The sequence below is a fragment of the Sceloporus occidentalis genome, unplaced genomic scaffold (assembly GCF_023333645.1).
Source record: "Sceloporus occidentalis isolate IW3139 unplaced genomic scaffold, rSceOcc1.0.p SCAF_2, whole genome shotgun sequence".
Classification (NCBI taxonomy): domain Eukaryota; kingdom Metazoa; phylum Chordata; class Lepidosauria; order Squamata; family Phrynosomatidae; genus Sceloporus; species Sceloporus occidentalis.
In genome coordinates this window covers 216,880,091-216,906,368 of record NW_028316982.1, presented here as the reverse complement: position 1 = coordinate 216,906,368, position 26,278 = coordinate 216,880,091, and the positions used below count along the sequence as shown (strand labels likewise).

General features: G+C 37.4%; 1 protein-coding gene across 2 annotated transcripts in view; it reads left to right on the top strand.

Annotated features, from left to right (window-relative positions):
- Positions 1–26,278, top strand: part of LOC149319688 (1,4-alpha-glucan-branching enzyme-like) — a 215,543-nt gene that overhangs the window by 168,313 nt on the left and 20,952 nt on the right. For both annotated transcript variants that reach the window (XM_089512205.1, XM_089512204.1), the window contains exons 13-14: positions 13,573–13,757; positions 16,228–16,358. In XM_089512205.1, coding sequence (XP_089368331.1) covers positions 13,573–13,757; positions 16,228–16,358 — 316 coding nt within the window. The remainder of the gene's footprint in view (positions 1–13,572; positions 13,758–16,227; positions 16,359–26,278) is intronic.

The window sequence follows — 26,278 nt, the reverse complement described above, 5'->3', positions numbered from 1 at the left end:
TTTACTGCATGGCAATTGTGCTGCAGCCCCAAAGTTTTCTGATTAATATAGGATTCGTCTCATTCTTTTCTCCATCCTACTTTTTCCCAAGGAGTGATAGAAGTAAACTGATTTTTCTTGCCAATATTTGCTGACTAGCATATGCATTTAAGTAGGATGCTGTAATCCATGCCTCTCCTGCCCTTTATCCTGGATTCATCTCTACAATTGTCATCTCAAGTAGATGCGATGGCCAGGAGTGCTTGGTACCAGCTTCGGCTGATACGCCAGCTGCGCCCCTGTCTGGACAGAAAGGACCTTGAAACTATAGTACATGCACTGGTTACCTCTCACTTGGATTTCTGTAATGCGCTCTACATGGGGCTACCTTTGTACCAGGTTCGGAAGCTACAGCTAGTTCAGAATGCAGCAGCCAGATTGATCACAGGTACTCCGAGATTGGACCACATAACACCTATATTAAAATCTCTCCACTGGCTGCCTATTAGCTTCCGGGCGCAATACAAAGTGTTGGTCATTACCTATAAAGCCCTACATGGCTTGGGCCCGAGTTACTTGAGGGAGCGCCTCTCCCTACATAATCCACCCCGCACCCTCAGAACAACGGGGAAATTTTTACTTGATTGCCCCAAGGTAAAACTAGCAGCAACTCACCGGAGGGCTTATACAGCGACAGCCCCTACCCTCTGGAACGCACTCCCAGAAAAGATCCGACTCTGTTCTACATTAGAAGCCTTTAAGAAGGCATTAAAAACCCACCTCTTTCAAGTAGCATATCCTCCCGATTCTGTTTAGATTAAGGAGTCCCCCCCCCCCCCCCCCACAACTGATGGTTTTAAGGATCTGTATATGGTTGAGGTTTTTAGGAAATTGTATGAAATTGTGATTGTAATTACTGAGCCATTTTATTGTTTTGTATTGTGACATGTGTCACATGCTTACTATGTTGTGAACCGCTTTGATCTACAGGAAAGGTGGTATATAAATAAACTTTTATATTTATATTATATATCTTTTTAAAGAGGTATATAAATCTGTGACTGAAACCTTTAAAGTGTCAGCTACTTGGAACATTGTTTGCCCATATTTGCGAAAGACATACCAGATCAAGAAGATATACCATGATGGTATCATAAAACATGCCTCCTTTATTAACTGCTCCTAGAATTTATCAACCAAATTCAGATGCTGGGAGACATTAAGATTTTCTTCTTAATGACCTGAAATTCTTAATAGTTTTGTGGCTTTTGCAAAACTTGCTGCTTCTGCACTTCTCTGTCCTCTACCTTCCTGATTAAATGCCCTTCTTCTTTCTAGAATATCTTCCATAATAAAGATAAGTAAAACAAATACAGTGCTGCAGAATGAAATCCAGGCTAGAGTTTTTGGTTCTTCCTTCCTGACTACACAGCAGAACAAAGAGCTGCACAGGCTTGAAAATGGAACAGATGCTTAGAGAAGAACAGAAATGTTCAGAGCTTTAAAGTCAGTTAAAAAAAACTAATTTAGTGTGTCTGAAGTGGAAATGGAAAATGTCTTTTGTGCCATTGTCCAGTTGCATCAAGTTTGGTTTTATTGTTATAGCAACCTAAGCAGGAGTCAGCAGTTTTGTACTTGGTTAGTCTTCTTCCTCAAAACTGCATTCTACTTGACATTTAGGAATTGCTTCTCGCCAGCTGATCTTACCTTTTTAGAGAAGGCCAGATTTTACAGCAAGTTGATTCCTCAGTGTTGGCCACTATGCTGTGTATTTAAAGGGAGTTCCATAGTGATGGGATAGTTGATCTATGTGCACTCGGTTTTAATTTGAGAAGACACACTTCCATAATATTTTTTAAGGTTTTAGATGGGGGGAAATCATGTAAGATATTATAGCCAAATGCATTTGAATGGAGTCTATATTTAATAGGAAGAAACGTTTTTGTATATACTTTGAGCCATCTGCTGTGTTGGCAAAACTTTATGATGATCAAGCTACTTGCCAAGTGTATTGCTACAACTTTTTATAGCAGTTATTCTCCATGACTGGAAGTTCACCTGGAATTTTCCCACCCTCATTCATGTAAAAAAATATTGTCCTTTGTGCTTATAAAAAAAAGGGGGGGGGGAATATCCCCAGCGGAGAATTCTGTTCAGAGACAGCCGACATCATTGTAACTATAATTTCCATCAATGCACCTCCTAAGCAATAGGTTAGGTTTTTTTGTAAATTATAGTTTATTGCTTTAGTAGCAGGGAAAGGACTGGGAGTGTTGTATTAATGCAAAGCTATGAATATATTTGATAGTCTTAAAACTTAATCTTTGTGGCAGATCATTTATAAATTGTTTGGTGTATTATCATGGTAGGCCACAGTGACTTTAAAACTCTCAAGAAATATATATGTATGAGGAAATAGCAGAAATTCAGGTTGGATGATTGGATAAAAGCTTACAGAAAGAAGAGATGGAAAAGTTGGCTGTATTAGCCATGAAGTGGAAAGATTGGGACTTTTTTTTTTGGGGGGGGGGACTCAAAGCCTTCATAGAATCATAGAATTGTAGAGATGGAAGAGACCAAAAGGACCATCCAGTCCAACCCCTTGCCAGGCAGGAAATCACAATCAAAGCATCCCCGATAGATGGCCTCCCCAGCTGCTTTTTGCTTTTTTTCTTGAGATCATTTCCCCTCTGAAAGTGCTAAATAATATATGCTTGAAACAGGGTAAATGATGAAGTCCCATTCTTTCTGATTAGTTGTATACTCATCTGACAGCACAAGGTTGTCATAGCTGGACTGGAACTTGAAAAGAGGCCAGGATGTGACCTAAACTGATTTGCTAGTTCCAACCAAAATAGAATATTTGAATCCATAGAATGTTGGCAAATCTACAGTAATAATTTCATTGATTTAATTTTCTCTTTTAACTCAAACAGACCATTGGATTTAGGACTATGTGTATAGAACATGCTAGAATGGCTACTGCGAAGTGGTAGCTTGATTGGGGGGTGGGGAGCAGGTCAAGGGTAGCTGGTCTCCTGTCTTCTTTTCCTGTATACTCTAAGACATTTCCGAGTACAGTCAGCCCTTCTTATACACAAAATTTTTATACATGGATTCAAGCATCCATGGTTTGAAAATGTTTTAAAAAGTATAAATTTCATATATCAAACCTTGATTTTCCAGTTTTTATAAGGGGTACCATTTTGCTATGTCATTATATTTAATGGGACTTGAGCATCCATGGATTTTGTTATCCATGGGGGATCTTGGAACCAAACCCCAGCGTATAACAAGGGTCCACTGTATCTAGTAAACAGGATCATTTCCCAAGGTAATTGTCAAAGACCCTACTGAAATGCCCCACTTTATTTATTTATTTATTTTTAATAAGATCAGGCTAGCTGCAGAAGGCACTGACCTCTCAGTGTTAGTTCCCAAGTTGTAGTACCATCACATTAAACATGTTTATGCAGTACCTAACCCTTATTTATCATTAGAAAAAGAACTGTGGGAACAGCACAGGACTAGGTCACGCAATTGGTGGTGCATATGCCAACCATGAACTGAAATAGGCTGCTTCTATACATTTAGGATTTTCTTCATGTAGTGAGAAACTGATTAACTACAGTCTTCTTGTCAAAAATGCAAAGGCAGAACTAATCATACACTGGGCACAACTTTATGATGGGCATGCATGGTGGCATCAAGAGTACTTATCCCCACATGATGCCCTTTCATCTGACCAAACTAAAATATGAAGAGGTTACCACTCAAATAATTTCATCTTTATTTGAAACAGGTTTTATTAATAATATAGCTTTTGGTTAGTCTGCTGCTGTTGTATATCCATTAGGAGCTGCAAAGCACGGCAAGTTGAAGGGAGAACAAAAGAATGAAAATCATATTCTGTTCCTGTCTGATTTTATATTTAAAGTCAAGTCAGATTAGCTGCATGGAATAAAGTGTTCCCACCCCCCAAGTGATCCTGTGTATGTTGTCTCTCTTCAAGTTATTTCTAATGTATGGTGACCCTAAGACAAACCTATCATGGGTTTTTTTTCACAAGTTTCTTCAGAGGGGTTTGCCTTTGCCATCCTCTGAGGCTGAGAAAGTGTGAATTACTCAAAGTTGCCCATTGAGTTTTCATGGCCGAGCAGGAATTTGAACTCTCCAGAGTCATAGTCCAATGCTCAAACCATTACACCGCACTGGCTCTAGTAATCATGTAGCCTTCCCCAATTTGGTGCAATCCAGATCGTGGATGCTAGTCTTTGAAAAGCCCTGTAAGGCTGCTTAAACTGAGACAATGACCTACTCAAGTATAGCATTCATGGCTGAGTGGCAATTAGGACCTGTCTCTTCCCAGTCTTAATCTGACATTTTGGTCACTTTCCTAAACCAGTGTAAAACATCTATTGACTAGGGGTTTTAGGAGTTGCAGTTCTAAAAATAGGAACTTTTCTGCAGTGATTATGATTATGGCATATCAGGAGCATAACCATGTTCCAGAATTCGTGTCTAGAATATAAAGTTGGTCTAAGCTTTGTTTAGTGACCCAGGAATTAGCTTCTCAGGGCCTTCATCAAACAATGGTGTTTGGAAGACAAATGGCCTGATCTATCTTTAGTCTTGCTGAACTGAACCTGATTACATGAAAAGTGGGGAATGGTCTAATGTCACTTAACTGCATCGTGTGACTCGTCAAACCCCTTTAATGCTGTTTCTTCAAAGTATTTCCCTGTCAGAGATATAGAAGAAAGAAGATAAAAGGGCCTGCATAATACCGGGGGGGGGGGGGGGGGGGGGGGACTATGCTGTACCAGAAATTCCTTCAGAGTCTGAATGTGATAACATTCTTTTGGTCCTTATGTAAAATAGTTGATACAGTATCTCAATATCCTTGGCTGTCAGTGTTTGAATTTACCTTCAATTTTTCTTTTCTTTTCTTTTCTTTTCCTTTCTTTTTTTAAAAAACCACTTCTTTTTCCCCTTTGCCCTTGCTATATTCCCACTTCAAACTACTTTTTTTAGTTTTGTATTTTCTCTCAACTCTCGTAAGTAAACATGCATTATCAGAAACAGCTAGATAAAGGTTTTTTGCTTCTTAAAATAGTGTGTTTCACAGATCCCCCCCCCCCCCCAAATAGCCAAGATAATATTATGTATTCAGTGTTACTAGTATAACTAAAACTTGGGTTGCCATTTGATTTGGAACGTGTGCATAGGCTAGGTTCTAAAGAGTTATTTCAGCTATTTCCAGACACTTGTATACATTTGGAGTATATTCTCAGTCAGAATAGCTGATCTCTCCTTTCTTCATAAGCAGCAATCTACGTTGGCCCACATGATCCCTACATTGGCATGGATTGTTGCATTGTTCTAAATTTTGATAATAATTTGATGGATTGCTTGTATTTTCTCCTGAAATTTTATGGAACATCATCCATGGTTAGTCAAGTGTATTATGAAAAATACTTCTCAGTGGACAATGGGGCCCTTGCTTACTTAGTAAGGGAAGGGATGGCATGTAAGCCATATCTCAAAGTTTTAAGATGAAATTCTTCATAATTCAAAAAAGAACACTAAAACAGATGGAAATGTAAACAATGTCATAAATATCAAATTCCTGGCCACCCTACCTTACTTGAAAACTTCTGGGAATCTTGACAAATGGCTTAATAAATTTTGTTGACGGTGATATTTCAGAACAAATTATATGACACACTGCAACCCTTTATCTTTTCTTTTTCAGTAATAGCATCAGTGTGATGACAAATCCCTTACTGTGAAAATCATAAGCCTTATAATAGCCCCCATTTTATCCTGTTGGTTAACCTGATGTTGAAATAGTGTTGCAGGGCCAAGTGCAACTTTTCTCAGTGTTATGCACAGCTCTTGAAGGAAAGTTGCAGATCACCAGTGGAACTACCAAACACAGTTTGAAAAAAAAAACCACAGGTTTTTTTTTTTTTGAAAAAAAGGTTTGCTCTTCTACTTTTAGCTGATTTTCTAACCCCCTCTGACAAGAAAACAAAAATGTATCTTAAACTGTATGTAGCTTGATGCTGTTTATACCAGTCATTTTTACAACAGCTTTGCCTAAAAGTTACAGAAAAGCAAAAATGCAGAAAATATATTGCAGCATCTCCTGTAGTGTGTATAAATTGCTGAGCCTTGTAAATTCCTGAAAATGGATTGTATTACACATTTTCACAGCATGTTTGAGTCTTCCTGCCTGAAATAAATTCTGATGAGATGACACATTGAAAGGAACAGAATAGGATGTCCAGCTTCATCTGATCTCCATACATCATGGGTCATTTGTTTTAGCTATACATATTGTTTTGTTGCATTTATATTTAGAAATCTCATTACAGAATCCTTTTATTGTCTTTCTAGATGGTGTAATACCTGTGGAGTGTAATTGCATATAGACAGTTTTCTGTCTCTGCAGTAGTTTTGAACCTTGTATTTGATAAAATTAAGATGCACTCAAAGTATGGCTTTAGTTCTTTGTGTATTTCCTGCAGTCTCATTTTACAGATGGTTAATAGCTCATCCATAGTACAACATTTGTCCTAAAGCAACAGGGATGGTCTGACCAAACGTATTTCTTTAGTGTCAGTAGTAAGCATTTATTTTTATCTGTGCAACTCCACACTATACAAATATGCCATCTAACTTTGAATAATTATTTAGTGTCTGACTTGTAAATTCTTTTGCTGAGAGGTACGAATACAATAAAAATTTAAATGCCTTTCTGCTAAAGGCTGAAATTGATGTAGTTCTTGGGGGTGGAAAGAATGTATCTCCCGCTGAAAGGTAGGGGAGCTGCATTTGGGCAATTTTCATTTGCTCAGTAAGATAAATGTGCTCTTCAAATGAATTCCCTTAAAGAATTTTGTAACGGAAATGGAAAAAGAGTTTCCCCCTTTCGATTCTAAAAAGGCATAGCATTCAGTTCAGAGCCTGCTGTGTGTTGTAATTTGTACCTGAAGTTCCTGAGTAAGTGATTTTTCACTATTGATTTACAGGAAAGAAGCCCAACCATGTGTGGATCTCCTTCCCTGCAATAATTTGTAAATGCATCAAAACACTGATCCTTCGGAAAGTATCATTACTTAGTGTTGAACATATGCTTTCTATGTAGAATGTCCCAGGTTCAATCTCTGGCATCTCCAGATAGAAAAATAAATGTACAGGTGAAATGAACAACCTGTCTTTGACACTTTCCACAGATGCTGGCTGTCAGAATAGACAGTAATGGATTAGATATGCAAACAGTGATTCTGCCATGTTCATTTGCAAGATGTTAATTGAGCAGGGTGTTACAGGTTTGTTCAGTTGTTGTTGTTTTTCTTGATGTTGGGGTTGTCCTTACTGGCCAAATATTAATCATTTAGACAATGTATGAGATGAAAGCAGGATGAAATCAACACAAAGCTGTGCTGGTGCTAAAAACTGAACCAAAGAAGCTCATATACTCCAGTTCATTGTGAAAAATGTACACCATCGCACAGGCATATAAACAGCATGGCACAAGTGCAGGAATCCAGGAAAGCAAAAACACAAAAGTACGACAAGCACATCAGGTTATCAATAATGCAATGGATGTAAATACAACATATGTAAACCAGACAGTCCAAAAAGGTGGCATGGGCAGAAGAGGGGGAAGGGGACATGTATGAAGGGACTCCATGATTGTGCTTTGCCATTGTGTCACTGAGCACACCAATGTACTGAACTGGTGGTGTGTGGCACATGCGACTATGTGGTTGGGCACACCACCAGTCATGTGGGGCATCCAATGGGATAATAGCTGGGCAGTACAAGGGAAGTAATTGACTATGCTCATGTGATGGTGTACATGCATTGTGGGGGAGATGGGGAAAAATAATCAAGATCCATGGCATAATGCAGCTCTGTGTTAACTGCCCATGGTATTAGGACCATGTTGGTAACATACTGTATAGACAATGGGGTTTCAAAACTGTTTGGAAAAAGAACAGTATTGAGATGCTTTTTCCTGACCGTTTGCTCTGACCCAAACCTAGTGAAAATATATTTGGCTATGTAAGACATTCAGAAATGATTTCTCCAGGTTTTCTTTCAGATTTTTATTATTTATTTATGCTTTTATTTACAGTGGTACCTCGGGATACGAAATACCCAGGTTACGAAATTTTCAGGATACGAAAAAAAATAATTTAAAAAAAATTTTCCGGGTTAAGAAAGTTTTTTCGGGTTACGAAAAAACTTTTGGTGCTTTTCGGCGCGATTTCACACGGAATCGCGGCTTTTCCCCATTAGCGCCTATGGGGATTCGGCTTGCGAAAGCCTTTCGGGTTACGAAATTGACAGCGGAACGAATTAATTTTGTAACCCGAGGCACCACTGTATTTCATTTGTATGCTGCCGTTCTCCTTTAAGGGACCCAAGATGGTTCAGAGATAAAACCATTTTTTTAAAAAAATACAATAAAAATTTAAAACAGTAAAACCACAAGGTTGTGAGTTCAATACCAACCTGGGACTCAGGGTTGACTCAGCATTGCATCCTTCTTAGGTCACTAAAATGAGTACCTAGCTTGTTGGGGCCAACTGGCTTACACATTGTAAACTGCTTAGGTAGTGCTTCAGTACACTGATAAGCAGTATAGAAATGTATTTGCTATTGCTTGCTATTAAAATAATCTAAAAACAGTATAAGATTACATATAAATATACAAAAGTTAAAAGGCAAAACTAAAACACACACACCATGAATTGATTATTTATTAAACACCTGCTTTAATAAAAATGTCTTAGCTTGCCAATGAAAGAAAATCAGGGAGGGGGCCAGCCTAGCCTGCTGTGGAAGGGCATTCCAGAGGGTGGGAGAAGTCACCAAGAAAAGTCTCTCTATTAATTGCAAAAGGAGACATGAGTATGCAGAGGTTTTCTTTTATGATGTGTTCTGTGATGAGTATTTCAGGTTTCTATTTTCTTAATTCAGGAGATTCAGTTCAGATATATACCAAAGTAGAGAAGCACAGTTGTCAGACTAGTATCACTCCTATTACTTGATATAAATATATCTTTACCCACCAGGGTCCCTTCCACACCAGATAATTGTGGTACTTTGATTCCACTATTTTGTGGTTGCATCATATGAAATACTGGGATTTGTAAATCCCCAAATTCCATAGCATGGGACCATGGCAGCTACAGTGGAATCAAAGTGTTAGAATTGCTTAGTGTGAAAGGGCCCTAGATCCAGATTTATATCCTTATTGTAGACAGGAAAAAGAAGACCAGATATCCTCTCATTGCCCTTGAGTCTATCTTTTTATGTTGGATCCACAGAAATGTACCTACAGATTTGTCTTTATTTCTCAATCCCATACACAAAAGGTAGAACTTGCTACCATTTTCCATATAGAGCAGGTCCTTGACACATACTACACACATAAACACAATTATGCAGGTGTAGCATTCTTATCACAAGCTCAAAAGAGCCATGTGAATGTGAAATGGCTGTGTTAGAAGGACCTGTAAAATATAGTTTATACATGGATGAATGATATATGGTGTTTTTACTAAACATTTTACAATACCGCAGCGGAGACCTGCTGTGTCTTTATCTCTTTGCTGCTGTTTAAAAAATAATCCATAGTTTCACACAGCCCAAGATATAGTTCAATCACAAGCCCTATTTATTTAGGGACTTCCCATATTCCTATTGATAAATCTGAAATTGTAACTGGCATGTATTTAAAACTAGCTTGAATTTGGTATGTTGCTGTAGTGTGGTGAAGGAAAAAAATGGCTGCTGATTTAGAAAGCAGACAAGTAATCAGAGACATGTCAAGAATGTAAAAAATTGTGTACAGTGTTGATAAAGTGAATAGGGATCCCACCCACCCCCAACACATACATCCAAACACAATTCACAGTACTAGGACTTGGATCCATTCACTGAATCAGATTCAGGTTTCATAAAAGAAACTACTTTTTTCACACAAGGAATTCCCTGGAATTCACTACCACAAGATGTCATGATGGCTTTTTTAAAAGGAGATTTTTATAGATTTGTAGACATTAGGGCCATCAGTGACTACTGTTCAAGCTATATCCAGTATCAGAAGCAGAATTCTCTATCTGAGTTGCGGAGGGACACAAAATGGTAGACGCCTCATAGGTTGCCCCATGTGAATGAAATGTCAGACTAGGTAAGCCTTTAGTATGATCCAGCACAGATCTTCTGTTGTTCCTAAATGTTCTGTTCTGTTTTACATTTTGAAGTATATGTGGCTGCTTCAGTTATAGTAGTACAGGGCAGAAGATGTTCATTTTGCAAACAGGATCATTGAAAGAATGTATTCTGAAAGGGGTTTTGAAACAATGAGTATGGATTTGTGTAAATAAGAAGAGAAAATGCCATCCTTATTAGTGAAACTGGGACACTGCACAAAACATGCCCATCATGCTTGTACAGGCCACTACATATTGCACTAACTGTGGAAAAAAGCATGTGCACCCATTATTCAGTAAGTTGCAGATTTTGAGCTGAAAAGATCCAGTTTGCCACAACTGAAATATTATTCATTTGGGAGTTTGGAATTCTCAAGAAATTTGTATATCTTGTTACAATAATCCATTTTACGTGAAAGACCCTAAAAGAAATGAATGATCCCAATTGGGAAACCATTATACTTCCTATAAGTCATGGATGCTATATTTATTGGGTCTCTTCCCTAAAGTATTTTTTCTATCATAGTATTTTAGACACTAGTAAACTCTATCAACAAAGATGTATATCTTCTTGTTGTCATTTCTAAAATAAGTATGAAGTATTGCACTCTATAAAATGTTGGAATTCAGTAGTTTGTGTCTGAGGGTTGTGTTGCAGAGGTTGTGTGTGTGTGTGTGTGTGTGTGTGTGTAATAGCATAAGAATAAAGATATAAATTATCCCGGTTTGTAATTCTGAATGTCTGGTGTCATGAATATTAATGTATTCAGGAAACTTGACATCTGTCACTTGGGATGTTCAAAAGTTTTTTTTCTTCTGGTTTTTTTTTGTGTTTTTTTTTAATGACAATTTTTAATGGCTCTTTTCAGAGCCAGCTAGTCTGGGGGAGTTTGCAAAAATATCTTGACAGGGTTGTTTTGCACAGTATTTTACACCAAGTTGTGAAGCTCCCTGATAGCTTTGTTGCTTGTCAATTTTGACACCTATCCAGTTCTCTTTGTAGTATAATTAAGTATCTAGTGGATCCCCCGGCTCAGTAGGCTTGCTGTTGGCATTTCTAGATGAACTGTTCTCTCAGATCAGCAGTAGTTTCATATGTGCGTGTTGTTCATGTTTAAATATTTTAAGGCCTGTATGGGTATAATAACAAAGAACAATGTTAAATTATTTGAATTCTGAATTGTAACATTTTCCACATATTCAGTGTTATTATTCCATAAATAAATACTTATTATTTTTTAAAACTAAGGAACAAGCAAGACTCTTTTGCAAAGGATTTAATTAAATAATCAAGTATAAAGATGTTTTTGATTGAGTCATCCTGCTCTAAAAGTTCAGCTTCTGCAAAGCATGTTGCACCCGAGAAAAATACATCTAGAGAGACATTTTGATTAGTGGTATAGAGTTTTGAATATAACAATTCACTACCAATATTACAGGTTAAGTATGCCTTATCTGAAATGCTTGGGACCAGAAGTATTCGTTATTTATGTTTTTTCCAGATTTTGAAATAATTGTATTTGCATATACACAATGAGACATAATGAGGCTAGAAAGAGACTGAGGGTGTATGAAATCACAGGAGGCTTCAATTCTTGCCATTTCACAAATCCCCCAATCTCTCCCCAGCTTTGCAAATACAGTACAGGTACAGACTATTGATAATTCAGCTCAGAGTTGGACTGGGAGCCAATGAAGCCATAGTTTTAGCTCTATGCCTGATTTGGGCAAATGTATAGATAGGATAGAATTTGGTAGTGGTTGTGGTGGTGGTTGTTGCAATCAAGTTGACTTCAACATATGGAAAACTAAATATCAACAATCCCGTTTAGATCTTGCGATCTCAGAACCATGGCTGCTTGATTGAGTCTACTCACCTGTAGTTCTATGTTTACTTATCAGAATAGCCAGAATAATTTACTGTTATTAATGGTTGAAATTTTCTGCTGCTATTATGTAGTGCTTAATATGTTAGTATTTTAAAATCATTTTCTCAAATCATGCTTTCGAAATGTGTTTTGAATATTTTCATATTCATCATAGAAACATGAAACTATATGCCAAAGGCTGTCATCTTGTCTTTCCTCTTCCATGCCTGTGGCCAGTGCCAACCTTTTGCTTTGTTTCAGCTAGCAATTTTTAGTACCTGGGGCTGTATGTCTCTTCAGTGAAGTTCTTTTCTTTTACCCTCTTTCAATGAAAATGGAAACCATAGATTTTTGTGATTTTTTTCGGGCTATGTGGCCATGTTCTAGAAGAGTTTATTCCTGATGTTTTGCCAGCATCTGTGGCTGGCATCTTCAATGGAAACCATTGTCACGAATTCAAAAGCAGATTATCGTACAGCATAGCTTGCTGCTGTTTGATGAGAAAGGGAATGTCAAGAAATCCTAAAACCGATGTCATAGTTCGTTGGATCCTGAACCTTTAACTTGAAGGAAGACATCTATTCTCCATCCATCAAGTGTCTGGTGTCTTTGACCTTCCTTCGTCTGTGAAGGTGTTTCTGCAACCATGACAAATTCAGAAGCAGCAGGATTCCCCTGAAAACATAGAAGTTGTCCATCCCTGATATTCATGGTTGTCTTGGTAGAACACAACTTGTATGTATATGCTGTATACGTGGAACCTGATTTGACATCATTGTACAGCAAATATTTTTGAGACAATTTAATCTAGAAATGTTAAAAATTTGTGACTGCTTTTTCATGATTCTTTGAAAAACCTCCACATGGGATTTATGAGAAGACAGTATGTCATGCCATCTGGGTTGAAATTATAACATGAAATTATTATTATTATCTTCAATTACAATATTGACACATTTCCAAGTCTACAATGCTTAAATTTATTTGTGTGTGTGTGTGTGTGTGTGTGATTTCTAAACCTAATATGGCCATTGAAATCCAGATACAGAAATCTAGATCCATGGGCTTGCATTCCACAGATCTGAGCATCCACGGACAGCAAGCCCCATCATTCCAAATGACAGTGCATGCACAGCTGTGCTTATGCCATGCCATCATTAGGGACAATGGGACTCGAGGTCCTGCATTTGTTTGTATCCGTGGGATACAAAACAAATTTGTATCTGTGGGATCCATAGAGGATCCAGAATGGATCCTCTATGGATACAAATGTCCAACTATACTTACCAGTATTAAAAATATCTTAACAATCTGGATCCTTGCAGCCCAAAAGAAGTGTCATAGATAGTTTTTAAAAATTACAGTCTTATGTCATGAAAATGTAAAATCAAAATAGTTTCTATGCTTTTTTAAAATAAGCACTTAAATAGTTTCTTAGAGAGAACTAATGTATACTGCATATCTTCTGTTTTGTTTTGATTTCAAATTAGGTAATGAATTTGGGCATCCAGAATGGTTAGATTTCCCCCGAAAAGGAAATAATGAAAGTTACCATTATGCTAGAAGGCAGTTCCATTTAGCTGATGACCAACTTCTTCGCTATAGATTCCTCAATGAATTTGACAGAGATATGAACAAACTGGAAGAAAAATTTGACTGGCTTTCAGCTCCTCCGGTAAAGTATATACAACATAAGTGTTCTGTGTTGGTCAACAGTATTGAGTGCATTCCAAATTTCAAATGCATAAAAATATTTTTAAAACAGCTATTTATCATGTACTGTTTTATCCTATTATTGTATTTTCAAAACAAGCCAGCAGTGTCTGTTTTGTTGATAAAATTCTGAGACCTTAAATAATTTTTCCCTGTCCATTTGACATCTTTAGAACTATAAACTAATAAAGCTGTCTCAATTTAATTCAGTACCTTTAAAATGTTTTAATTATTTTGACAGCTTCTTTTGATATAAATAACTATTCTTATTCCTTTAAATTGCTTTTTGTTTTGGATATTTTTATGCATATTTTTATTTATGATAATCAGGGTGCTATTTGTTTTTCGAAGTAGATTACACCTAATCCATTTCCAAGGATACTGTTTATTCTCCAGAGAAAGAGTACATATATGGCTCTTTTATATTAAGCATTTGAGGACTAATTGATTGGTTCCAAAAACTATGCACTCACATGATTTTAAATTGTTGTAACCTTCTAAAACTATGTTAACTTGTTTAATGGTCTAATATGCTTTGAATCTGTTAAAATTATTTAAATAATTACACATTTTAAAAGTTAAATTTATTTTATTTGTATACTATGCTGAGAACTTGTGATGTAAAGCAATACATCATAACCAGCATAGCCAATCAGGAGCACTGTAAAAGTAACAGTCCAGAAAATATGGGGAGGGACACAGTCCTCAGTCCAGTGCTACCATATATACTCAACTATAAATTGAAAAATGTATGTCCCAAAATCCTGTATCGACTTATATACAGGTCAGCACAGTAATACTGCTTAGAAAGGTCCTGAAAGAAGTACTGCTGGGTGTGCCTTGGCCGTGATTTCTGAAAGAGTGGCCAAGGCAGGGAAAATGTGGGAGGGGGGGAGGGGGTGGCTCCCTTCTCAATCAGATATTTAAACCTTCTCTCCCCATCCTCTTCTTCCTTCATATCTCTCTACCCACCAAACACCCCATTTAACTCCACTTCTCTCCATTCTCAATCTGATGTTAAAAGCTTTTATGCCCACCAAACATCCTATTTTCCTCCACTGCCTTCTCTTCTCAATCGGATGTTAAAACCTTCTCCTCCAGCACCAGAGATGTGGTGCTAGGTGGTCAGGAGAAGTCCAGAGAGGGAGAAGGAAGGAAAGTGGTGTTTCTTTTTGTTTTGTCCTTTATATCTTTTGTTACATGACTCTAAGTTTTACCCTTGACTTATCCACAGGTCATATCAAAATCCATGATTTTGGCCCTAAAATCTTCCCTCAACTTCTGCATGAGGTAGACTTGTACACAAGTATATACAGTATTCAGTAACCAATGAGCTCAGGGTTTCTCATGTGTGGGGGGAAATAGCATTCGAACTAGACTCCTGAGGACTGAATCCTGACTTTCACACTGTGTAGCCCAATGCTTCTCATGCTTATCAGATGTCTCATCAAAAGAGCAGAATTTCTTTAGAAGGCACAATCAGTTTGAGGTATTCGGGGATCCACACAATTCCTGCTTCTCTTAATTGTTCTCCTTTACATAAACAAAACAAAACATGATTTAACAAAACAAAACATGGAATCCAATTTAGATGTACATCTCAATACTTCGAATTTAAAGTTAGCCATCTGTGATGCTGTATTGTTCCAGAAAAAAAAATCCTCTAAAATATTCATCAGGCATTTATGCATGGAACATATTTTTTTGTTGGGGGAGGTGGATTTTTTTTACTAGCACAATATATTTTGTTCAGGAACATGTTGCAAATATTTTGTACAGCTTTTATGCACTGCATTAGGGGGGTAACCGTTATCTTCCTTTTTATGTGAGGGGAGTACATCTCCAGGCAATATGTTTCCAGTTTTCTTTTCCAGAGTGAAACTAACTTGCAATTGATAAGCAATTTAAGAATTCAAAAGCGACACAAGCAGCATCTTAGATACACTGCTTTGAGAAGCACATCAGAAGTACAATGCTGTGCTTTCCTAAATCTTCATCAATCCAGCATTTGGCCGAAGCAACTAGGAAGTTTGTTCACTTGGAAAGAAAAACTGTGAAGACAATGACAGAAACTTTGACAGAATTTTCTCCTTAGCTGTCATAGCAGTTTCTTCAAGTGCACACAGTCTCAAATCTCCATTGGTGATGTGAAACGTATAACTGATTTGTTATCTGTTACATCTGTCTTCTTTTATAGCATACTCCAGCTCTTTAAAAACTGAAACTATAGTTTTACAACCTGAATTCATAGAGGGGGAAGCAACTAACAAAGTGTGGATTATATTTTAATTTTTTCCCCATCATCCCCCTCACCTCCATGTCCTGGTAGAATTCACTATGGGAGTAAACATGCTCTCCTATTTTCCATGCTGTTTAATTTCAGTTGCATGTAAGAAGTATATAATTTAATCCTCTTTTTTTATTCTTTTCAGGCTTACATCAGTGAGAAGCATGAATCAGATAAAGTTATTGCATTTGAGAGGGCAAATCTCCTGTTTATATTCAATTTCCATCCATCTAAAAGTTATACAGATTACAGAGTGGGTGCCGAAAAACCAGGAAAATATCCTTTTCTTTATTGTTTCTACATATTATTAGGGAGTTTCAGACATAGCAAGAACCCATAATTTAAAAGATGAAATTGTAAGCACCTGTTACCTGTTCAGTTTGCCTGTTAGTTTCCTACCAACCCTCCACTAGTCCAGAAAATAAGAATAAGCCTGTAGGCCAGTGGCAGTGTGGCCCCAGAGCCATGAAAACTTTCTTTATGACGGTGACCATAGCTTTCAACTGTTAGCATTTTTAAGCTGTGAAGTAATTACATTCTAATTTCATTTATCACATTTTAAAATAATTTTATTGTAGTTCACTCCTCACTATAAAGACAGTTTTGCAATTTTATTTTAAAATAATACTTTCTGGTATTTAATGGATTTTGCTATTTATATTATGTGAACAAGATAAAAACCAACACAATATTTTGTTTGAGCAACAGTCTCATTTCTCCTTCTGTTAGTATCAACTGAGTTTCCAAAAGGTAACAGCAGCTGTTCAATAACACCCAATCCACAATATTCTCTGACCCCACCCACCCATCCCTGTGTAATAAATGTGTTCAGTTTAATAAATGCAGTTTCTGAGATAACAGTATGCAGTAATATATGCACCTGCTAACATATTATTTTGTTTTGTTTTACCTATCTATATGGATGGCTTCTGAGCCTTCAGTAGCCCCCAGAGTTTCCTTGCCTGCATTCTTCTATATGCAAATGGTTTTCCTACCATGCTTAAAAGTTCTTTTTTACCAGATGTATAGTGGTTCATGACTGTACTTTCCATTAATCCTTTCATGATGCTTTTGGTTTACTTGCTTTTGTCCCTCTGCTACACTAAGCTTTCATTCTAATCCAGAAGGACTGTGTTTTATGTTCTGTTACATTTTCTGCTTTTTCATTCCTTTGCCTTCTAGATAATGTCACCCAAATATCTGAAAACTGTTCTTTTTCTTTCTGCTAGTGTGGTTCTTAATTTTTGTAGTCAGATTTGTAATCTACAACTACATTGGTTTTTTCCCATGTCACAAAGGTGTTGATGAACATTCCATGACATCACTTCCATGTGTTGGCAGTGGGAAGAAGTATTAGCTGGTAAGAGTAAGTTTTAAGCCTATTTTGTTTTTTTATATGGATTTTAAAAATTAAAAAAAAAACATTATTAGCATTATAAAATATATAATTGGCATTATTCAGATAAGTCTCCCTTATCTGAAATGCTTGGGAGCAGAAGTGTTTTAGATTTTGGTATTACTATTGTTATTATTATGGAATAGCTGTATTTGCCTATAATGAGATATCTTGGAGATGAGATCCAAGTCTAAACTGAAAATTCATTTATGTTTCATATACCCATACCCCCTGAAGGTAGTTTTATACAATATTTTTTAATACTTTTGTGCATGGAACAAAGTTTGTGTACATTCAGATATTAGAAGGCAAAAGTGTCACTATCTAAACCACCTGTGAAAACAGTTTTGGTTTTGGGGTGTTTTTTTTTTCTTTCAGATTTTGGAATTCCAGAGAGAAAAGCTCAACCAGTATTAGTTAATGCATTGAAATGTTCTAGGACAGTGGTTCCCAACCTGGGTCGCCAGGTTGGGAATCCCCCCGCCTCCCCCTTCCCTTTCTCCCCACGGATGCCGGCGCAAGAGCAGGCATCGGCGGGGAAAAGGGGAAGGGGCTCCCTCCTTTCCCTTTCTCCTTGCGCATGCCCACACTGGCGTGGGCATGCACAAGGAGGAAGAGGCGGGGGGTCTCTCCTCCTCTCCCTTCCCACGGGTGCAGCCACCCACGAGGGGGAAGGGGTGGGGGGTCCCTCCTCCTCTCCCTTCCATCCTGCGGGTGCAGCCACCTGTGAGGGGGGAAGGGGCGGGGGGTCCCTCCTCCTCTCTCTTCCTTCCTGCGGGTGCAGCCACCCAAGGGGATGAAGGGGTGGGGGGTCCCTCCTCCTCTCCCTTCCTTCCCGTGGGTGCAGCCACCCATGAGGGGGAAGGGGCGGGGGGTCCCTCCTCCTCTCCCTTCCTTCCCGCGGGTGCAGCCACCCGCGAAGGCGAAGGGATGGGGGGCCGCCTCCTCCTCTTTTCCCCGGGGCTGCCAGGCAACCGTGGGGAGAAGGGGATGGGACTGCATGCCCCAGCGGGCTTTGCAACCGGAAGTCCCGCCTCTTTTCCCTTTGCGGCCTCCCTAATTGGTTGGGAGGCCGGGAAGGGGCAGGACTTCTGGCCGCAAAGCTCGCTGGGGCTTGTAGGCAGCCGAAAGTCCCACCCCTTCCCAGCCTCCCAACCAATCAGGGAGGCTGCGGGCGGGACTTTCATCCCCAATGGGGGGTCGCGGCCCAACAAAGGTTGGGAACCGCTGTTCTAGGACCTTTTTTGGTAGGAAATATTTCAAAATTCCATAAGGGAGAATCAACTTTTTATTTTGTGAGCCGCTTTGGGTCCCTTTTTAAGAGAAAGGTAGCATAAAAATGAAATATAAATAAATAAATAATCTGTATTTTAGAAAACATGAAATCTCCCATTTTCACTATTTATGAAATTACCTTTCATCTTGAATCCTAACAGATGCTACTTAATGTACAATTTCATAGTCAAGTTTTGATAGCTCCAATTTCCCTGTTCTTGATTTATCTTACAACTGAAAAGTCTCAATAAACTTATTCCACTGATAGTTTGTCTGAAACAGTGATGTCACATCACAACACAAGTTTATCCAAAGCAAATCCTTATTCAAGCAAATGTTACTGGAAAATTTGTGCAAGAGTGGTAGTATTTACCACTGATTCATATGTGTTCTCTACATTTATTTTAACTTCACTGGAAGTCAGATTAGGATTTAATGGAATGAAAATACATCAGGCATACTCAAGACAAACAATTGCTTACATTGCTTACAATGTCTATTTTAACCAAAAGGAGTAAAAAATAGATCTTCAAATAGAGAAACTAATGCATTTTATAGACTGAGATGCAAAGAAAGAGGATACACTTGTGAGAATGTGTAGTTTATGTTTTATTGCTGATTTTGCCACAGTTCTTCACATTAACAGAAATAAGCATCTTTTTAAACTGAACATGGTCTTATGTTTCTAACATTTTAAACACCACCATAAAAATACTCAGCAAATTTGTGATTTTCTGTGTGAATTTCTCCACAAAACACACAATCCTTCATTAACCAGCTATTACTAGGGAGTCAGCTAATGGAAGTTATGACAGGGCATATTTCTTTTGTATCTCACAAACTCCAGCATTTTGAATGGCTGCTATTTCTTTCTAACTCATGCTTTGAAAATCTCATCCATGAAAATTAATATTTTTACGGTAGCCTGCTTTGTCTGATGATAGTAGCAATTTTTGAACACTGACAAGTAAAAATGCATATTGAAGAGCTTAAAAAATGATAGAATATGGGTCCTGGCTTAGAAAAACCAAAAGAATTAAAAATGCCTGTTCTGGTTTCTTTACTTCTCTAATGACCCTGAGTAACTTTTGGGTGGCATAAGATTTTCTAGCTTACTTGCATAACAGTGGCTTACCCTGAACAATATGACAGATTGTTTTTTTATCAATATCATTGGCACTAGAAAATGTTTAGTGCTTCATATATTCTGTACTATAGGATACACAGGTTCAAAAAGGAGGCCTCTGCTATCACTTGCCAGAGGAGTTAAATGTTTCTCAGTGCTCAGATTTGCTTGACCTTCTGAATTAACCTTTGTGATGTCCCAGAACTCTAAATTAAATTAGTGGAATATCAGTTTTCCACTACATCACTCCTTCCCCCCCCCCGCCCCCTACTTACAAGATCCATCAGAAGCTCGAATCATGCCATGGGACTGATTAATACAATCTGCCTTCCATCATCTAGGTAGGAATACAGGCAATCCAGAAAGCATGGATAGAAAGACTGTGACTGGAGATAGAATCTCTGCTTTTACCTGATCAGCACAGAAGTAGTTTCCATTGTCCCACAGACAATTGGCATAACCATTGAAGAGCATCAGATTGTTGTGGGGTTGTTGTTGTTTTTCATTTTATTGCTGAAAAACCTTATTACCAGCAGCTATGGTAATATTACCATCAGGAAGGCTTTGGGATTATAAAGTAATTTAAGAAAGATTCTTTAACTAGGGCCTGGAACAGACAGGCCTTTGAGGCACCCTCATCACATGGGAGATTTGCCTGGTGGGCGGAGTGCCCACATGCCCGGCAACCCTTGCATGTGACAAGGGTGCCACAGCTGCAGCGCGCCCACCAGACCAGGCACATAATGGTGACGTCACAGCTGTGCTGCTTCCAGACGGGGAAGCACAGCTGCGACGTTATCATGACACCTCTCGCACTTTGTGGCATCACAGCGACGCCGCAAAAGGAGCTGCTTCTGGGCACTCCTTTTTTGCTCTGCAGCAGCACTGCACAATTTGGTTGCTGTGGCGCTCCTGCGGAGCAAAGAGAAGTGCCAGGAAGGCGCCTCTTTTTGGCGGTTTGTACCCCACCTAGGCGTTGGTAAAAGAGATTAATTGCATACCTTCAAGTCCTACATCATGAGAAACCAGAATCCTGTGTCATGATAATAGGGCACACTTAATAAAGGGGGTGGGCACTTCTTGAAGAACTCTATGGTGTGGTCTATGAATGTCAACTTGTATGTTTATTAAATCTTTATCTTCATCTAGTTATGGAAATCTTTGCTTGATGACGCATACTAAACTATATGTCATTCGATAAGGAATTCCATAACTGCATTAAGACTCATGTGCACATAGAGTAAAGAATCTTTCAAGGAGTTTCCACACTAAGTAATGACACAGCCTGTTTAATTAGACTACTATCGAGTATTGGAAAATGATATTTTTTTTATTATGAATCACTCACCTTCTAGACATGTAAAGGCTCCAGCCATTTTAAAACAGATCATTTGTGCAAAATTTATGAATTTGTGAAGCCCTCCCTTCCAAATCAAAAAGGCTATTTGTAATCAGGAAGTCTAGAATCCTTTCTGCAGCCTGTGTTCCTTCTGGCTAGATGGAGCTCTTCTCACTACATTGCCTTCTGATACACACTTTTCATTATTTGCTTCCCTGAGAACAACAGCAGGAATCCCAGGTAAGCCAGAAGGGGCAGAGACTAGCAGGCTTCTTATAATACGTGTTATAAAATGCTGCCCTTGGTAATAATGTAATGCTCAGTTCTGGTGTACAGAGAAGAATTTCAGCAAGCACCATGCTTTCCTTTTATCTACTGAAACAAGAATTCACAATTTAAGGAGGAGGGGGGAATCCTATTGCCCTTGCCTCCAGGCTATGTTATTTAAAACTTTGTTTTTGGCCTTCAGTGTGTGTGATAACGTCATTGTAATTGTTCATTCAGGCTGGAAACATATGTTGATTTTCTTTTTAAAGTTGTATAAAGATTCTGCAAGAAATGGTTAGTTCTCATACAAGCCTTCTACTTTTGCATACTACACAGAGCATCAAATAGCTAGGTAAAGATATATTAATGCAAATTCTTACTAGGATGGGACAGCATGTGGACAGGACAGTGAAGTAAATAATGCTAGATGTGGCTTGAGATCTAGGAAGGATTAGCATTAACATTCAGGTAGCTGTGCTTTTTAAAGATGTAAATTAAAGCTCCCTGACATTTGCAACCTGCACCTAGAGCTTCTAATGAGCAAATAAGGTCACTTGAATGAGTCACTGGAGTGTGATTGCCCAAGGCAAAGATGTTTCTTTGTAGCTGCTTAGTTTTCTCACTGCTTTGAAGTGCAGTTATGTAACTGTCCCTGGATATTAGAATTCAAGCTTTATATGAAATGAAGACAAAGAATTTAATTTAGGATCAGCCAAATGCCAAGTTCCATCAAGGTGCTTTATCTGTTAAGGTTAATTTCAGTAAATGGGAATATTTCTCCCTGCTGTTGAAAAGTGCTTTATTTATTTATTTATTTATTTATTTATTTATTTATGCATACTTAAAAGGTTGTTTTAGAATGAAATTCAAATTTCTAGCAATGTGGCTTTTTCTGTGCCGTATCATATACTTTACCGATATGGCTTTGCCTCAGTTCCACAAATGCGATTGCACACTGGAGTCTCCTGGGAGTTGCAAGGTTTCAGTGGTTTCCTCTGGCATATTTTGTTTCATTTTGGGGTGGGTTTTTTATTTTTATTTTATGTTTTATTTTTGCAAAACCTTATATTTGTTGCTTTTTTCAGAAGATGCATTATACACAGTGACTCTTGGTAAGTGCAACTTTGTATTTACTTTTGACAAAAATATACTGTGAATTCCTTTACACTTGAATAGCCTTTACCTAAAATGCTTGAGACCAGAAGTGGTTTATAGAATTTTTATATTTATTTATTTATTTTGGAATACCTGTATTTGCATATACATACATAATGAGATTTCTTGGTCATGGGACCCAGGTCTAAACATGAAATTAATTTATGGTCCATATATACCTTCTACACAGCCTGAAGGTAGTTTTATACATTTTTAAAAATAATTTTGTTCATGAAACAAAGCAAAGGTGTCACTATCTCAGCCACATATGGAAAAGGTTTAGGTTTTCGGAATATTTCAGATTTTGAAATTACAGAGAGGGAGGCTCAACCTGTATTAGTTAATGCATTAAAATGTTCTAGGACGTTTTTGTTAGGTAGGCAGCTTAAGACTTTTCCTATCTTAATTTAACATAAATTGATCAGCCTTGATTAGCTGTAAGATTGTGATTAGTATAGTAGTATTGCAGTTATCATTGTTGAAATACTGTATTATTCTTTGGATTTATTGGTCAAGACAGATGTATCTTTACTTTGTACATTTGAAAGTTAAGATTAACAGTTGGCAAATAGACAAATGAAAGTGATAACCTCCAATATATTCAGGCTTATGAAAGATATCTACTGATAGCTCCTGTTGAGATCGTCACAGCTGACAGTTGAGTTTGCCCTACTTGACCACAATCCATGGATCACAGTCTATCAATCACAATCAATTCCAATTAGTATACACTTCCAAATGTGAGGCCACATGCATTCTCTATAGTTAGCTATGTTCTGAAAGCACATGCTACAGAAACCATGCTGAAAAGAAAGAAGTCTGCCTGTTGTAGTATCATGAAACCAATAGAAATCCCATGTGAAAGTGATTTATAAATACAATAAATCAGAAGTCCCCATTATATCTGTTTTCTTAGTCAGCTACAGCCATATCTACCTAAAATAAGGTTCCAGACAAGAATGAACAAAAAATTGAACAAAGGAAAAATTGCAGCAGCTATACATTTTCATTCCACCCTCTTTTACAACTTGCACAGCCACATGTAGAGCACTACAATGGTGATACATGCGTATGGTATTACAGCACAGGATTTGATAATGTACTGGCTCAACATTCATTGTACTTATAGGCCAGAAAATATGACTTACATTTTTCTTGTGTGTCTGTAGGGTGTTAAATTTTGCATGCATTCAGGCATAAATACTTTTCTTTATAGTCTTTTCACAAATAATTTCATACATCCTATATCATGACCTCACTGTGAAGGAAAACATCATTCAGGATATTCCCAAAATATAGTCTGAAGCCATTTAATTGTCACTAAGACAAAATTTACTTCCTACATTTTTCACTAGATAGCAAATGGTGGCCTTAATCTGTATCAAAGTTAATGGAATGCATCCTTGGACCAAGGATTCACAATATTCGGAGCAGCTTGTATGAAAAGACTGCAGTAGTTTTAGCATGCCATTAAAATAGTTTCCTAGAAGACTCTTTTATCTGTGATAGACAAGACTGGTTTCTTTCTTTTTTTTAATGACTCTGATGAATGTCTACATAAATGAAACCAGAAGGTATGGAAACTAATAATTCTTCCATGACTCCTCAATAAATACTGGCTCACAGCATTTTTCATCAGTTAGGCATAAATTTTCATCAGCCTTCTCTAAACAAAAGGTCTTAATTATGCCATATCATAATCTTCATAAATAACAATTACCATTTCTGCTGTGAGAGAAGTTGATTATAAAATACTAATTTTGCTCTTCCTATCTGGTCTAAATTTACCTAATGATGCTTCATGTGTCATTAAGCCTCTATAAGATTAAAAATGAATGCTTCACTTTAAGAATTTGTTTAAAAACATCATAAAAACATTGTAATTAAGTAAGTAATAGTGTAGATATTATTAGGATTCCTGTCTTAAGCTCACTCTATTCAAGAGTTCATTGGATCTGTTCCTTAGGAGGTAACAAATGGTAAGGGTAAAACATTTGGCTTTGCTTTCAGGTAGATTACCATTAGTATCTACTGCCACACTTGAGCTAGAGCAAGAGATTAAAATAATTGTATTAGACATGTAATGAAAGTACTTAGCTCTCATTTCAAATTTTAATGAGGAGACATTTGTAAAAGGAACTTGCTAAAGTCTGAATTATCAGAATGAATATGAATGAAATGGTTTCAGAAATTCTAAATATTGGGTGCAGACTTTATACAATTTGTCCACATGTGTCCATATCTGTTACATGCATGTATTACAGTAAATAAATATGTTTAAAATATAAATGAACAATGGGTAACTGGAAATATATATAATATATAAAATCCCAAATAAATACTGAAAAATAATTCAGGTGACCAACTGCAACTAATCACACCGAATTCCTTCTAATTAACTGTAATTAGTGGCAATGCATCACTAGGACTTCCTTTTGATTTGGAGAAAGACAATTTTTGAGAGGCATCAGTGACAATCATTACATTTGGTTTATGAATGTACCTGCTGTCAGGTAATAATTCTAATTCTTGAATCTGCCTCCATCAGCTTTCCATGTCTTTTCACCTTTAACTTCAGTCCCAGAAAACATAGCAACTGCCATGGGAAATAAGAAATACACTTTAAACAACTGGAACAGTTGAGATTGGTTTAGTTACTTTAATCATTAAGGAAATTCCCAGCCTATTTGTTCTAACTAGTAAAGCATGTTTTCAAGCTATCATAACATAGTAGTATATGTATGACTATAGTAGCTGATATATCCCATATATGTTAAGCTACCCCCAGTTTTCTAGATAATTGTGTACATGTGTGTACTATTGCCATTTGTTTATTTTCTCTCACACACATTTATTCTACTGGAGGAGTTTTGAAGGAAAATAGACAACGACCTAGGAATATATTAAGAAAATCATTATTTCAATTTTGAATTATTCATAGAATCATAGAGTTGGAAGAGACCACAAGGGCCATCCAGTCCAACCCCCTGCCATACAGGACCTCCTGCCCTGCATTCATACATTGTTACACTAAGCCAAATCTCACATTGCATCCCCAAACTCAGATTTTCTTAAATAACTCAGTATGGTAGACATGACTATTATAGTCTATTCATGATGTGGCTGCTCCATAATCTTAAGCATTTCCATATATCTGCCATCTATTTTTGACATAAGATGGTACTGTCGTGAAACATGCTTTTCTAGGGAGATATATAATCTGAGAATTTGCACAGTTCCACTAATACTTCAAAAAAAAAAAAAAATGGGGGAGACCAATGTTATGTCTGGGGATGGGGGGCACATGGACAACTCAAAAAAGAAAAAAAGAAAATTAAACAAAACCGGAAGCCTGTTTTTAAAAAAAAAAAAAAATGAGGGGTTTTCCATGTTAAGCAGCATACACAAACACCCAAAAAACTGTCAGCCATGTTGGCTGTGGGAAATTAACTTCTATAGAACAGCAAAGTCATTATGTGTGTAGTTTGTCTGACAAGTCCAGGACATGTAGATAAATATCCTTGCCGCCAGACACTACGATGTGGATTCTGCAATACACAGATGTGTATATGACTGTGCGATGAGAAAATGTTTTATGTCATGTGCTGGAGTGGTTACATCACCCAAGGATATATAAG